The sequence below is a fragment of the Carex rostrata genome, chromosome 16, assembly GCF_964058835.1.
Source record: "Carex rostrata chromosome 16, lpCarRost1.2, whole genome shotgun sequence".
NCBI classification, from domain to species: Eukaryota; Viridiplantae; Streptophyta; class Magnoliopsida; order Poales; family Cyperaceae; genus Carex; species Carex rostrata.
Window position 1 is genome coordinate 1,539,874 of NC_135933.1, and position 14,953 is coordinate 1,554,826.

The following is a 14,953-nucleotide window of genomic DNA, read 5'->3' on the forward strand; positions in this document are numbered from 1 at the left end:
ATAGGACCGTTGGCTTAAATTCTGATTCACAGGCTAAATTGGGCCCGTTAAAGTGCAATTTGAATTTAATCGGCCCAATTTGGGATCCATTCAGTTCAGGCGTCCTCTAAAGGCGCGACGGCCACCGAGCTCGCGCAACGACCTCCCCGAATCTCGTGTCGAGAGGAGACACGGCAAAGAGAACCGGCCAGTGTACAAGCTCGTGGCCTCAGATGGCGACAGAGAGGCAAACGGAGGTGCTATACGAGATCCGTCGCCATACCTCTCGATCTCTTCCCATCGATCCAGCTCAGGGCCAGGTTACCTCCTCTCCCTTTCTCTTTCCGAGTTCCTTGAAATAACATGCAATTTTAAACTATGTTCAAGTTCACTTGAATCAAATGCTCTATACACGCCGAAGTGTATCCATAGTTTTCCATATGTAGATCAATAACTTTGTATGATTGCAATTCAGACTAGCAGAGATGAGGCTGGAAGCGGTTTCCTATCCTATCTCTCCTTGGGAGGTATCCTATCCCATTGAAAATTATTTTCCTTTTTCCTTTTCCGTTTTCTCTTGAAGCTGAAACAACTACGTGGCACAAATGCAACCTTTTAGGTGTAGCAAAGATTAAGGAGAAATGGAGCGGGCATTACAGGGGAAGGCCATTTAAAAGGGAGATATTTCTTGTTGTGTCCCCAGAGGGGAAGTATGTGGCAGTTTGTGCCTACAATGAGATTTATATTTTGGAGAAAGAGAATGACTATACGAAACCTTGTGGCATTTTTAAAGGTATGTACTTTTGACGGATTCTTATGTAATGCATCTTTTAATGAGCATTGAGGCCTGTTTGACATCTCAAATATACTCTATGATCAGCTAATGAAAAAACAGTTGCTTTTGCAACTGGAGCTTGGTCGGAGGCTGAGGGCGTGCTTGTAATTTTGGATGATTTAAGTAACCTTTATTTAATAAAGGCTGATGGAAAGGAAGTAACAAGGCAAAGTAACAAGCAGCTGAAAATTTCTTTGCCAATTATTGCCACCGTCACACTTGAGGATGCTAACTCTAGCAGGTCTTTGTTAGTCTCTCTCTCTCTCTCTCTCTAGGGTGCCTATATTGCCCTTGTTTGTATACGTGGTTGGTTTCTATAAAATTTGTTTGATCAGACACTCAAAAAGAAATATAGGAGAGCATGCATAATCTGCACATAAGTTCATACACAGACACAAATTCTAAAAAGAATCAAATTTTAAGTCCCAAATGAGTATATATCGAGGGAACGTAAATACTAACTACAAATATATTGCTGGTGCACCCAATAAAATTTCTCTGTTAGTTCCTAAAAGTTCGATTTTCTTATAATTGTAGGGGTCAGTTTGCACTGTTTGCAAATGATGGATCTATCCATCAAATTTGTATCAGAAAAGCACATGACAGCAATACTTCTGTATCAATTCAACGTATGAGCAATAATATGGCATTATCTAAGAGCAGAGAACTGCCTTCTTTTGTAGCGTGCGTGGATTTCAACCCAAGTCTTTCTTTGGTAGTTCTGGTCGGAGGTTCCAGCTCCAGACCTGGTGAATATGGACACCTTTTTGTTTAATTTGTTTCTGTAATATGTTTTATTCAATTAGACAACTTAAATAAACATACTTCTTCCATTCAAAATACACATGGCCATGTCTTCATACTAATCCTTCTAACTAGGTCACCCTTTTAAATGCATGTTTAGGTGACGCTTTATTTGTCTAACTGTACGTGATGATAAATTTATAAATCAAAATAACTTCTTGTTTCTTACTCTGTTGTTTCAATATTTTTTTTCAGGAAATTACCGTCTGTATCTACTCCGTGTAGCTAAAAACTTAGAACTCAATTTTGGTGATCATGGACCTGAGTTCAAAGGGTCATTTTTGTCTTCTCCGCCTAAAGACCAAACAACTGCTGACTCTTATCCCAAGATTCAGATCTCTCCTCAAGGCAAGTACGTGGCCACACTGGATTCTGTTGGTTCTTTGAAAATTTTCGAGTTTGACTCCAATCTAAATTTTCTCTCATATCATTCATCTCCCGAGGGGGGATACCTGGAAAGTATAGTCGACATGACTTGGTGGAGGGATGGCATTCTCATATTGGCCACAAAACATGGAAATGTATTTTTGTATGATGTGACAGATAAGAGAAAGGTTTCGCAAAAAGATGCCATGGTTTCTATGCCAATAATTGAAGGAATAAAACATCAACCTGGATGTGTGCTTGTTTTGGAGCCTCAGAAGCAAGGGGAGGAACTTTGGTGTCTGGAATCATTTCGCGAAGTTAGTATCTCAGAGATGTATAGAATTTTGATAAGCAGTAAAATTTACAGAGAGGCCCTTGGTTTTGCTTCCCGTTATGGACTTGATAAAGATGAGGTGTTCAAAGCTGAGTGGTTGGGTTCTGGCAAAGTTATGTCTGATATAGAATCCTGCCTATCAAATATCAAGGACAAGGAGTTTGTTTTATCTGAGTGTGTTAACAGTATAGGTCCTACTGAGACTGCGGTGAGGGCATTGATTTCTTTTGGCATTCGTGTTACGGATGGATACAAGTTTGGGGAAGTGGATCAGAGTGAACACAGTTTTCGAGCTTGGAACATGAGGATCTTCAGGCTCCGGTTGTTGCAGTCCAGAGATAGGCTGGAGACATTTCTGGGGATAAATATGGGGAGGTGCGTAGCTGAGTTATTCATTAGTTTTAACTTTTGTGTCTTGAAGTCTAATTAATAGATGCTTTAAGAACCTCAACTCTTGTTAGTGTAGCCCAAGCAGCTCAATAGCCTTTTAGGTGCATTTGAAATAACCCACTTTTGATTCAGACGAAAAAAGCTTGAGTTTTAGTTGTAGTTGCGACTTGTAAGATCTTTAAGATATAGCAAACCTTTATTATGATTTTCTTGTAATTATCATTATTACTGCATACTGATATCATTAGAAATTACCACGACTGCTAATAATTCATTTATCTTAATGCGCATTAGAAGGATTGTGAATAGTTTATTTGATCCCCTCCCTACCCACTTACAATATATATTTTCTTTTGTAGGTTCTCAGAAAAAGAATATGGTCAGTTCCTCTCTCATCCTCTGATTCACAGTGCTATCTCCCTTGCTGAAAATGGTAGGATCGGCGCCCTGAATCTGCTCTTCAAGCGTCACCCATACACCATTTCGACCAGCATATTGGACATTTTAACTTCTATACCTGAAACTGTTCCTGTTCATTCCTACTCCCAGCTACTACCTGGTGTCTCTCCTTTTAGCAGCACTGTGTTAAGAGAACCTGATTGGGTCGAATGTGAAAAAACTGTATCCTACATAGAGAACTCCTTAGACCAATCAGAAAATACTGAGAACATAAAAACAGAGATTCTGTTAAGACTCACAAAGGGTTTTGTTTGGCCGGCAGTTAATGAGCTGTCTAATTGGTACATGAACCGTGCAAGGGAAATGGACAGCTTAAGTGGCCAATTGGATAACTCCATTTCCTTGATGGAGCTAGCATGCCAAAAAGGCATCACTGGACTGGAACAGTTTCTTGATCAAACCAAGTACTTACGTGACCTTGTTTATTCTGAGGAAGCAATTGATTTTACTATGGACCTTGCCACATGGGAACCACTGCCCCAATATGAGAAATTTAAGTTATTGCTTAAGGGGGCTAAAGAAGATAATGTGGTCCAAAAGCTAGGAGAAAAGGCGGTTCCTTTTATGATGAAGTATATGGAAGAGGAGAAAGAATCATACTTAGTAAGGTGGTTAAAGGAGTTGGCAAAAGAAAATCAATTATCCATTTGTTTGACCATTTTTGAAAACGGGTGTGGGGAAAGCCCTATAGAGGGCCTTTTTAAGGGCATTTTGGAGTTGGTAGAGACAGCAGTTCAATGTGTGTACACATGCAGTGCAACAGATCAATGGAGCACAATGGGGTCCATTTTGTCAAATCTGCTTAATAGAATGGCAAGCGACAGGGTTTCTGGTGATGATGCCATTTCTATCAATTTGTTGGACAAATTGGAGAGGAGGGTTAAAGTTGTTCAAGGCCATGTCGAAGTTGGCAGGCTATTGGCATATTATCAGGTATGAGGTATTATAATGCTATCCAATAGTGGTGCCAAACGTGGTACACGATGATTGTAATATCCTTTCACCAATCTTCGCTCTCTTTCTTTTTTTGGGACCGGCAGATCTTATTATTCAAGACTTAAAGTATGCTTTGATCCTGGCCTCAATTAAATACCAAAACCACGGAAGTATAAAAAAAAAAAAAAAAAAAAGAGAGAGAGAGAGAGAGAAATAACTCGGATCTTGCTGCAGATTGATACCAATACAAGGCGCAACTTGTCCAGTTACAAGATCTAGTACTGTATTGCTTGGCCTTTAACACAGAAATAGACAATAATTAGCCTCTAAATTAGCCTTTTATTCTTCTGAATCGCAACAGTAAATTAAAATTTTCAGAGTAAATTTAATTAAAAAAATATCGGAGTAATGGAACGTTACAATCTCTATTGGTATCTTCTAAAGGTTTCAATGTGAATAAAAAACACAGCAAGTTTTTTCACATTCCTCTAGTTTTTCCATAAGTTGTAGGTGTTTTGTTATAAGAGGAGGGTTAAAATTCACTCTCCTTTTTGTGCTTTTAACGTGCACCCTCCCTTCATATCTTCATTTTCAAAGTTCAAATAGTCGATTCGAACCTTCCAACGTGTTCTTCATATTAAAATGTGCTTAGAGACCAAATTTTATATTTTTTTGGAAATTTTTTACTATTTTTTCAGAATTTTTGAAAATCATTACTTTGCTGAATTTTTTATTATTGTTTAGTTTAATAAAAAATTCTGAAAAAATAGTAAAAAATTTCAAAAAAATGTAAAATTTGGTCTCCAAGCACATTATAATATGAAGAACACGTTGGAAGGTTCGAATCGACTATTTGAACTTTGAAAATGAAGATATGAGGGGAGGGTGCACGTTAGGAGCACAAAAAGAGGGTGCATTTTAACCCTCCTCTTGTTTTAACCTGATTACTTATGATATTCTGGTGGGGCATAGAGATATTCTGAGTTCTTGTGTAACATAACTTCCCTTGTGAACTAACCACCAGCGTTTTAAATTATCTCTACTTAGGTCCCAAAACCAATGGGTTTCTTTGTGGGTGGAAATTCAGAAGAGAAGAATGTACGACAACTGATCCGACTTATCCTTTCAAAATTTGGGCGACGCCAGCCCAGCAGGGCAGACACTGAATGGGCTGGCATGTGGCGTGACATGCAGTGCTTCCAGGAGAAGGCTTTCTGTTTCCTTGATTCAGAGTACTTACTAACAGAGTTCATAAGGGGGTTGTTGAAGGCTGGCAAATTTTCCCTTGCAAGAAATTACCTCAGAGGGACAAGCTCTGTTGAATTGCCAATTGAAAAGGCGGAATCACTTGTTATCAGTGCCGCAAGGGAGTATTTCTTCTCTGCTTCTACTCTCTCTTGCAGTGAGGTTAGTACGGCAACCCTAAACCCCTCTTTTATAGTTGTGAGTAGTAATATGTCACATAGTACGGTACTTTCATGGCTACCACCTTAGTATGACATGACACATGCCAGTTGGCTATTTGCACCGTGATTCTGGTAAAGATGACATAAATATGTTACCAGCGGCTTGATGTACTGTCACATAATATGTCCCAGTTAAGTAGGCCCATAAATGCAAACCGTTCAATTTGATGACCCAGGATATTGTACTTCCTATTGCCTCTAGCAGTATGTTTCTTTTTTTTGTCTATTACAAATAAGTGAAATGACTGAACTTAATACTATTCATAACCTTCATTTTTTTTCAAAATAATTTTTCTAGATTTGAGCCTACCCAAACTTGTTTGAGACTAAAGGCTTGGTTGTTGTTGTTGTTTTTCTAGATTTGGAAAGCAAGGGAATGCTTGAGCCTCCTTCCTAACAGCCCAAGTGTTGAGGCTGAATCTAATATAATTGATGCAATAACAATACGCCTCCCTGAGCTGGGTGTCACTCTCCTCCCCATGCAATTCAAACAAATAAAAGATTTCATGGAGGTGATCCGTACCATAATCACAAGCCGAACTGGAGCTTATCTAAATGTGGATGAAATTATTGATGTTGCCAAACTTCTTGGGTTAAAAACTGAAGACGAAATTTCGGTGGTTGAGGAGGCTATTGCCAGAGAGGCAGCTGTGGCCGGTGATATCCAACTGGCATCTGATCTGTGCCTCGGCCTGGCAAAAAAGGGACATGGACCAGCATGGGACCTCTGTGCTGCTATTGCTCGTGGGCCTCAGCTTGACAGCCTTGATTTGGATTCCCGTAAGAAGTTAATAGGGTTTGCACTTAGCAATTGTGATGAGGCGTCTGTTGGGGAATTGTTAAATGCGTGGAAGGAGTTTGATGTTTGTGAAAATCTTGACCATCTCAGGGTTTTCCCTTCAAGTATAAGTAGGGAGGGTACAATTGGAAAAGACCGAGTTGAAAAGCTAAAAGAAATGCTATTTTGGGTGTGCAATGAGGTACCGAATGAAGAGAAAGAGAGGAAGAAGATCATGTCTTTCGCCTCAACTGAACTCCCTTGGCTCATGGATTTGTGTAATAAGGGAGAATACACTGAGAAAAATATACCTAAAGTACCACACAGAAGGCATTATTTCTCAGTCAAAACAAGGGCGATAAACGTCATCATCTCTTGGCTCGCTGGAAATGGCTTCTCTCCTAAAGATGAGCTAGTTGCATCTCTGGCAAGATCAGTGATGGATCCACCTGTTAGTGAAGAGGATGACATGCTCTCCCTCTTGTTACTGTTAAATTTGGTGGATCCTTTGGGGGGTGTGGCGGTCATAGAAGAAGGGATAAAAAACAGACAGGACTATAAAGAGGTGCATAGCATGATGGGTATTGGAATGGCTTATAGTTCTTTGAACAATGCCAGGAAGGAATGTGCCTCCCCCAAGGAGAGAAGGGAGCTGTTGTTGCATGGTTTTTATGAGAAGCTTGTTTCACTTGACTCAGGTATTAACTAGTATTTGTCTTTTAGATGGTAGCATGTGGGTACATTATGCCAGCAAGTGTTTTTTTTTTCTTCCTTTTTTTTCAATTGATGCTTTTTTGCTGAATCTGCACATCAGAATCTTTTCCATTTGATTTTTTTGTCAAATCTGCATATTAGAGTCTTTACCAATTGATAACTTTCCGAAACTTTTCGTCAGAGTCTTTACTGAAATGTAAATTAATGATAGATATCACAAGCTTAAACTCAAACTATAACCTTTTTTTTCTTTTGCTTTTTTAAGTTGTTAAATTTTCGACATTTGGTTCCCAATTAAACTCAGTGAGTTCACAAGTATTGTACCTGCAAGGTCAGAGTACGTTACATTTGTTTATTGTACTGATATTTTCCCTTTTGTCAGATGGGGACCAAATGAATGAAGCACAGAGTATTTTTTGGACAGAATGGAAGGCAAAACTAGAGCAGGAGAAGAGGTTCACCGAGCAAACCAAAACTCTTGAGCAGCTAATGCCTGGGGTAGACGCAGCACGATTTTTGTCTGGTGATGCCGATTATATCAAGAGTTCAATTTTTGCTTTGGTTGATACGGTTAAACTAGAGAAGAAACATGTATTGAAGGAGGCAATTAAGCTAGCTGATATGTATGGGTTGCATCGTACTGAGGTCTGTCTGTGTTTTCTTTCTCCCCTCTTGTTTAACTGCTTCGAATCGATATTTTGCATCTTTGAGCTGTGGGAAAGTTAATTATTAACATTCTTGTATTTCCTTACAGGTGGTGTTTCATTTCCTTAGCTGTGCCCTAGTTTCAGATTGCTGGGAGAATGACGACATATTAGCTGAAATCTCAGAATATAGAGACGAAATTGTAAAAAATGCCATGAGTTTAATCCACATGGTTTCTTCAGCAGTCTACCCTAAAATTGATGGCCGAAACAAGCAACGGCTGTCCTATATATTCAGCATCCTCTCTGCTTGTCATGCACATCTGCAACGTTCGTTAGACCCGGAATACATTAAATACATGGACAAAGAGCACCACCACATGCATATGCTCGAGCATTCCAGGTATTACAAAATGTTGGAGCAAGAGTGTCGTCGGCTCTCCTTCATAGATGATCTCGATTTCAAAAATATTGCTGAGCTGTATGATTTGAATTTTGAGCATTTTAATGAAGAAATATGCAAGAATGTGTATGAAAGTAATGTGAATGCCCTGGCAGAGACAGTGCAATCTCTTGTGGGCATGTATGATAGTGCCCTTAGCAAGGGTTTGATATCTAGTAAAGGGGTTTACAAGCACTACATCTTGGGTCTATTGGCCTCTTTGGAAGGGAGGAGTGAAGCAAGGTTAGCGAATAGTATAGAAGCAAGTACATTGCAAAATTTCATAGGAGAGATTGAGACAAGCTTTGATAGGTGCAAGAAGTACATAAGTTTTCTCTCTCAATCGGATATTTCTTATGTCACGGGTAGGTACTTCACCCTCTGTTTTCCGGTTAATCTCTCACGGGTCCCACCAGAGGACCCTGCTTGGAAGGAGGCTCTTGTCTCGCTAGTTAATTTCTGGGTGAAGCTTGTGCAGGAAATTGCTGAGAAAACAGCGGTCTTAAATTGTCTCGAAATTTTTAAAGGCCTTCTGACAGATGGTGCTATTTCAATAAACCAAGGTTGGGACACTATCTCAGGGTATGTGAAAGTCGGTTTTTCGAGCGATTGGACTGCTGATGTTTCATATTTTTGCAAAGCCATGATTCTTTCAGGGTGTGATTCTGAGTCAGTAGGTGAACTATATTATGCCTGTACTGAAGGCTGGAACCACAATGTTGATCTTCTAGGGCTTTATGGTGATGTGGTGGGCAAATCATTATCAGGCTTAATTGAAGGATCCAATTCAACTGAGGAATTGTATAATATATTATCTTCTCTGAGCAGATTTTCAGAGAAGTACCCAGAAGACCTGAAAACAGTAAGGTGTGAGGTTTGGAGACAGTTGTGTAATTTCTCAGAGAAATTGGAATTAGCGAGCCAAACTCGAGTTTTCATCTTGCAACTTATGCAAGCTATAACTGGCGAGAACACCAAAACCCTACCTCCCGAAATTGTTTCTTTTGTTGAGAAATGGGAATCTTGGGATGGATCTGGTACTCAAAAAAATACTGGTATTGCTCCAGAAAGCTCTTTATTCTCCAGTGGCAGTATCACAAGTACTTTGGTGGCTCTAAGATCGACCCAATTAGTTTCCTCACTGTTCCCTAGTTTTACAATATCCCCAGAGGATCTCGCAACCCTAGATTCTGCTGTTGCTCGATTCCTGCAAGTTTCTGAAAATGTTTCTGGTGATATATCTGTCGAGACTGTAAATGTTTTGGAAGCGGTGTTAGAGCAATGGGAAGAGTTGTTCTGTCCCAAACTAGAGCGAGAGGAGACCCATGATTCACCAAAGGAAGTTAATGAATGGGCCAATGATGAGTGGGACGATGGATGGGACTCACTCCCTGATGATATGGGAAGTACATCAAAGATAGTAGCTGAGTCAGAACCGGCTTCGGTTTTGGTTCACCCCCTTCATACTTGTTGGTCGGATGTGGTTCAGAAACTAATTAACCTTGGACAAATAAATCGGGTAATGGAGCTATTTGACCGGGCTCTTTCAAAGTCAAAAGTGCTTCTTGACAAAGACGAATCAAATAATTTGATACCAATGTTGGCTGCCAAAGATTGCTTTGTTGCTCTGAAGTTGTTGTTGGTTCTGCCACATGAGGGTCCTCGTGGCCAGTGTCTTCAGCTGGTAGAGACAAAATTGAAAGACAGCACCATTTACAATGCAGCACATAATGATGATATTGAGCTCTTGGTACTTGTTTTGTTCTCTGGGTTTTTGTGCAGTTCCATTGCGGGGCCCACAGCCTACCCTAAATTGTTCTCTTATTTATGCTATTTAATTGGCCACCTTTCACGGACTTGTCAGGAAGGGTTCATCAAGCAGTGGGACAGTGTGGGGCAAAAGTGGAATGAAAAGTTGGTATTTGCACGTTTACTTTTCCCTTGCTTCCTATCAGAGTTGGTGATAAGAGGTGAGTTTTTATTGGCCGGTTTTATGGTCTCAAAATGGATGCACACGCATAGTTCTCTAGGGTTAGTTGATGTGATTGAGGTAAGCCTGAGGCGGTATTTGGAGGCTGAGGTTCTGGTGCAAACTCAGAATCAACAAGTGAATTCACACTGTTCTTTAGGTTATATCATTTCTGTGTTGAGGTCTAGGTTGGTTTCCTTGTTGCAATCTGCACTTTCTGCACTTCCTGAAAGTGAACAATAGGGCTAGATATTGTTATGTATATTTATTTTTGTCCATTTTTTATTTTATTTTGGTTAATTGTTTGATGGTTTTATTCGGAACTTTACCTTGTTGTAAATTTTGGTCTTAAGAAGGGTGTCTGTTTTGTTTTTATCATTTGTACCTAATAGTTGTTGGAAGCTAGAGTGGATTGAACTGGATTCAGTCGACTACCAAACTTTATCAAAAATGCTGAAGTTACATGACATATTTGTGTGTATTTTAAGCAGAAATGTTACAGGTATTCCAAACTTGACCTCAAAAAATTTCCGATTGACCACCTCCCCTTTCCGAGAAATATTCTATGATTTTGCCTCCTCCTCTGGTTAGAAGGTGCTGTTGCTTGTTTATTGCTAACTGCGAATTATGGATAGATGCAAGGATAGTGATTGGCTGATTGCATTTGGATTTATTGCGAACTTGTGCCCTCAACGCACTTAGATGCATTTCTTGATTAGTCTCCCAGACTTGATCAAAGTCTTAGTCTGATTTAGTGCCGTATAATGGACATTAATAACTTGTGCCTGCACATGCACCTGTTTTGTGCTTAATTAGTACTTCTAAATGGTGTTGTTGTAAGTCTCTAATGTATATCAAGTTATCAAGTATTTTTAATCATTGGATAATTCATTAATTATTGTCAACTTTAAGAGTGAGGCTATGGTCCTATGTGTAGCGCACATCAGTTCGTATGATGAATTTGTATCTCTATTTCAAAGTCCAAACAATTAATCAGAACTGTTCAACATAATTTATATGAAAATGTACTTGAAGGCAACATTTCATTTTTTTTTTCATTTTTTTTTTTCATATAGATAGAAAATTACTTGATCTAAAGTTTTTGGGTCATCCAAAAGTAGTGATTTCTACCTATTAAAAAATATAGTAAAAAGATTCTAAAAAATATATAATTCGGTCTTAAAAGTACATTTTTATATGTATGTCATATTGAGCAGTTTAGTTTTACTTGAATTTGAAAATAAATATATAAATTCATAGTGCAAACCAATGTGCGCCCATAGCTCACTACAAATTTAATCATATGATTGAAAATTATGTAATTTTACAAATATATGTTCATCCATATATGGGGTATATAATTCGATGGACGGAATTAATTATTTTATTACGTGATCATCTATTGAAAATATTATTTTATGTATTTTTTTTATGTTTTATTCTATTTGATAATGCCTTAATTTAAAATTATTTTTTCTAATACATTTATATTTTCGATGTGAAGTTCAAAAAATAGTCATATGGTTGAATAAACTGATTTGCTAAAATGCGTCTTCTAATCTTGCTTCTGCTTTTAACGGGAGTGGCGATCTCGCGACAGGCATTTCTGTCCCCTTTTTGTACTGAATGAGGTTATCAAATTCATAGTTCCAGACATAGGAAGCTCAGATTTTGACAACTGCATATTGCGTGTCAAACCTTCGACTGAATTCCTAAATTATCATTAGACAGGCGTAGATTGAAAAAAAAAATAGCAAAAACATGCTTCTTATTTAAATAAACACAGCAATAAAACAGGTTCTCAAATTCCTACGAGAAGCATGATATCTCTAGGTTATTCACCAACCTCTTATAAATTGATGATTAGAACAAACAGAATTAAAAATCTCATAACACCACAACCTCAGGGAAACTTTCCAAAATAGAAATTCAAATCTTCGACTTCTGCGCAATCTTGAACCACTCGGTATGGAAGGCTCCCTCCATATCAGTCCTCTCATAAGTGTGGGACCCAAAGTAATCCCTCTGTGCCTGGACCAGGTTTGCCGGGAGACTCTCCCTACGGTAAGAGTCAAAGTATGCCAAGCTGGCCGACATGCCAGGCATGCTAATTCCATAATTAATAGCGAGGGAAACAACCCGCCTCCATGCAGCCTGCCGATCCAAGATCTCCTTTGCAAACTCCGGGTCCACAAGCAGGTTTGCCAGGTTAGATTTCCTGTCGTAGGCCTTCTTGATCCTGTCCAAGAAAATAGCCCGAATAATGCACCCACCTTTCCAAATTCTTGCCAGTTCGCCCAAATTGAGTCCCCAGTCTTTCTCAGCACTCTTTGCCTTCAAAATATTCATCCCCTGTGCGTAGCTGCAAATCTTGGAGGCATACAATGCTTGCCTCACGTCATCTATCAACTGTGCCTTGTTGACCTCAGGCCCACCAGTCAGCACACCTGGACCAAAAACCTTTGAGGCCTCAACCCGCTCATCCTTCAGACCACTAAGGAAGCGAGAATCGAGTGATGCCTCGATGGTGGGGGCCGCAACTGACAGCTCTGCCGCTTGTTGCACAGTCCATTTCCCGGTTCCCTTCATGCCGGTCTTGTCCAACACCTTGTCAACCAAGTATCCATCCCTCTTGTCATCCTTGATCGAGAAGATGTCGGCAGTAATCTCAATCAAGAAGCTGAAAAGCTCTCCCTTGTTCCACTCAGAGAAAACAGCATGCAACTCCTCATTGGAGAGTTTCCCCACTGACCTGAGAACATCATAGGCCTCAGCGATTAGTTGCATGTCACCGTACTCGATCCCATTGTGGACCATCTTGACAAAGTTGCCAGAGCCACCGGTGCCAATGTAAGTAACACAAGGACCACTGTCACGGACCTGAGCGGCAACCTTGAGGAGGATGTCTTCAATGCGTTGGTAGGCCTCATAAGAGCCGCCAGGCATCAGAGAGGGGCCATGGCGGGCACCCTCCTCACCACCAGACACCCCCATGCCAAGGTAGAGTAACCCCAGCTCGTTCATTTCCTTCTCCCTCCTCTCTGTGTTCTCGTACCTGTAAATCAAGCCAACAAAACCACAGGTATCCTTATCTGAACTATTGATACCAAATCAACAATTATATGATCAACTAAGTAAATACTGATATGTACCACTCATTGCCACCATCGATGATGCAATCACCTTTCTCCATGTGAGCCGAGAGGGTCCGAATCGTCTGATCCACAGGTGCACCAGCCTTTACCAGAATTATCACAACACGAGGTTTTTGGATAGACTGGATGAAAGAGGCAGGATCGTGATACCCATACAAGGGGAGTTTGCCCTCCAGACGAGCCCGCTCAACAGTATCGTCCACCTTGGAAGTTGTGCGATTGTAGACTGAGATTGGGAAGCCTTTTTCAGCGATGTTTAGAGCCAGGTTTTGGCCCATGACAGCCAGTCCGACCAGACCGATTCTTGTCAGAGGTGCCGCCATTTCCTGCAATTGTCAAAATGCATTGTTTAAAAGAGAGAGTAGCACAAATTTGCATATAGATACTTGGATCTGAGAAAATTACATTACAGCCCTAACAGAGCGCAGATGGATCAAGAGGGAGGAATTAGAAGAAACAAGGATCCTTGATAGATGCTAGTAATACATTGACCTATCTGAAATCTTAAGTCGACATAAAGGCTGATTGTTTAATTTTGAACTAATACTGTCTAAAGTAATATTTTCTGATCTGTTAACAATAAAAAGCTGATCTGTGGTGCCAGGATTGAATATACTTTCAACGTAACTGATACTGATTATCCGTAGGATATGAAAGGACGGCTAGATAGACATTCATAAAATCTCCCCATCCATCGACGAAAATAAATTGCGAGGGATAATAAGATGATCAGCGTTAATCTAGCAAGACAAAATCGAAATTCATACTGTGATCGAAATCAAATCTAAAGAACTAACTCTCCTAAATGGTGACAGATCAAATCCATTTCTTCAGCTCCAGAGTAGGAACCTTTACAACAAAAATTTTATACTTCATAAACCTAGACAGAAAGGTAATATAATTCAAAAGAAAGAACAGAGGTTTCTGATCAGACAAAACAGACTTATTTTAATCCGTTACGATTATCGATAAAAACGATTCCATGAAAAGTGACTTACTTGTAAAATAAAAACAAATCGAAAGAAATTGGATACAGGTAAGCTAAACCAACAATTGACTTAAAACAAAAGAAAATTAGGAGGAGGAGAAGAGCAAGTGAGACCTGAGATACTTTTTCTCCTTTTTTCTTTTTTTCCTAACAAAAAAGAGTAGGGGTTAGGTGGTGTTTTGGTTAGAGATGGAGACTAATCGCTCATTTCTTATAGGAAGATTGAAAAAGAGGAAGCAGATCTTAATTTGGTGTCGAAGTGGTTATTTTCACGCCCGAATTTGGTAGTTCACGTCACCAACCAAGCCACCAACGGAGCAGGAATCATCGCATAATAATTATCATGTGCAATGAATTCGGATCTAACGGACTGGGTCGGATCCAATAATTATCATTCGATTTTGGCTCATCTTAAATCTTAAACATTCGGAAAATAACATTAAAAAAAAAACACCATATTGCATGAGCCAAGTCATCAAAGGTGAACAGGTGGATGCTGATGCACAAGCATTGCAAATCCACTCGTAGATAGAGTAGGTTCCTATATAACATGTTGACATTAAGGGGTTGTCAAAGAAAATTATTTTTGCTGGAGTAACTTTAAATTTAAAATGATATTGATTGCTTCTATTATAAAAGTTACGAGTAACGAATTTAAAAATAAAATGAAAACTTTTCGAATAACTTTAATATT

At 39.4% G+C, this 14,953-nt stretch overlaps 2 protein-coding genes across 6 annotated transcripts; one reads left to right on the top strand and one right to left on the bottom strand.

The window, feature by feature from the left end:
- Window positions 1-112: 112 nt before the first annotated feature.
- LOC144567452 (neuroblastoma-amplified sequence protein) lies at window positions 113-10,444 on the top strand. Of its 3 annotated transcripts, none has more exons than XM_078317591.1 (11): window positions 113-299; window positions 455-506; window positions 599-772; window positions 860-1,061; window positions 1,352-1,563; window positions 1,814-2,693; window positions 3,068-4,100; window positions 5,151-5,510; window positions 5,929-7,045; window positions 7,444-7,706; window positions 7,816-10,444. In XM_078317591.1, exons 1-11 carry the CDS (start codon window positions 213-215, stop codon window positions 10,357-10,359), a joined length of 6,924 nt encoding a protein of 2,307 aa, XP_078173717.1. In that variant the 5' UTR covers window positions 113-212; the 3' UTR covers window positions 10,360-10,444. The 3 variants fall into 3 exon arrangements, with proteins under 3 accessions (XP_078173717.1, XP_078173718.1, XP_078173719.1); XM_078317592.1 differs by having other exon boundaries at window positions 860-1,055; XM_078317593.1 differs by having other exon boundaries at window positions 133-299; window positions 1,498-1,563.
- A 1,422-nt stretch (window positions 10,445-11,866) lies between these two features.
- Window positions 11,867-14,572, bottom strand: LOC144567453 (6-phosphogluconate dehydrogenase, decarboxylating 1). Of its 3 annotated transcripts, none has more exons than XM_078317595.1 (3): window positions 14,374-14,572; window positions 13,269-13,597; window positions 11,867-13,171 (listed from the first exon to the last, which is right to left on the bottom strand). In XM_078317595.1, exons 2-3 carry the CDS (start codon window positions 13,592-13,594, stop codon window positions 12,046-12,048), a joined length of 1,452 nt encoding a protein of 483 aa, XP_078173721.1. In that variant the 5' UTR covers window positions 13,595-13,597; window positions 14,374-14,572; the 3' UTR covers window positions 11,867-12,045. The 3 variants fall into 3 exon arrangements, with proteins under 3 accessions (XP_078173721.1, XP_078173722.1, XP_078173720.1); XM_078317596.1 differs by lacking the exon at window positions 14,374-14,572 and adding an exon at window positions 14,270-14,370; XM_078317594.1 differs by lacking the exon at window positions 14,374-14,572 and having other exon boundaries at window positions 13,269-13,669.
- Between the last annotated feature and the right edge of the window lie 381 nt (window positions 14,573-14,953).

Bases quoted from the DNA above. Each gene is read 5' to 3' on its own strand.
- LOC144567452 (XM_078317591.1), top strand. From the start codon at position 213: ATGGCGACAGAGAGGCAAACGGAGGTGCTATACGAGATCCGTCGCCAT. The intron at 1,564-1,813 runs GTGAATATGGAC...ATTTTTTTTCAG, and splicing joins AGGTTCCAGCTCCAGACCTG to GAAATTACCGTCTGTATCTA. The intron at 5,511-5,928 runs GTTAGTACGGCA...TTGTTTTTCTAG, and splicing joins CTACTCTCTCTTGCAGTGAG to ATTTGGAAAGCAAGGGAATG.
- LOC144567453 (XM_078317595.1), bottom strand. From the start codon at position 13,594: ATGGCGGCACCTCTGACAAGAATCGGTCTGGTCGGACTGGCTGTCATG. The intron at 13,172-13,268 runs GTACATATCAGT...CTTGATTTACAG, and splicing joins ATCGATGGTGGCAATGAGTG to GTACGAGAACACAGAGAGGA.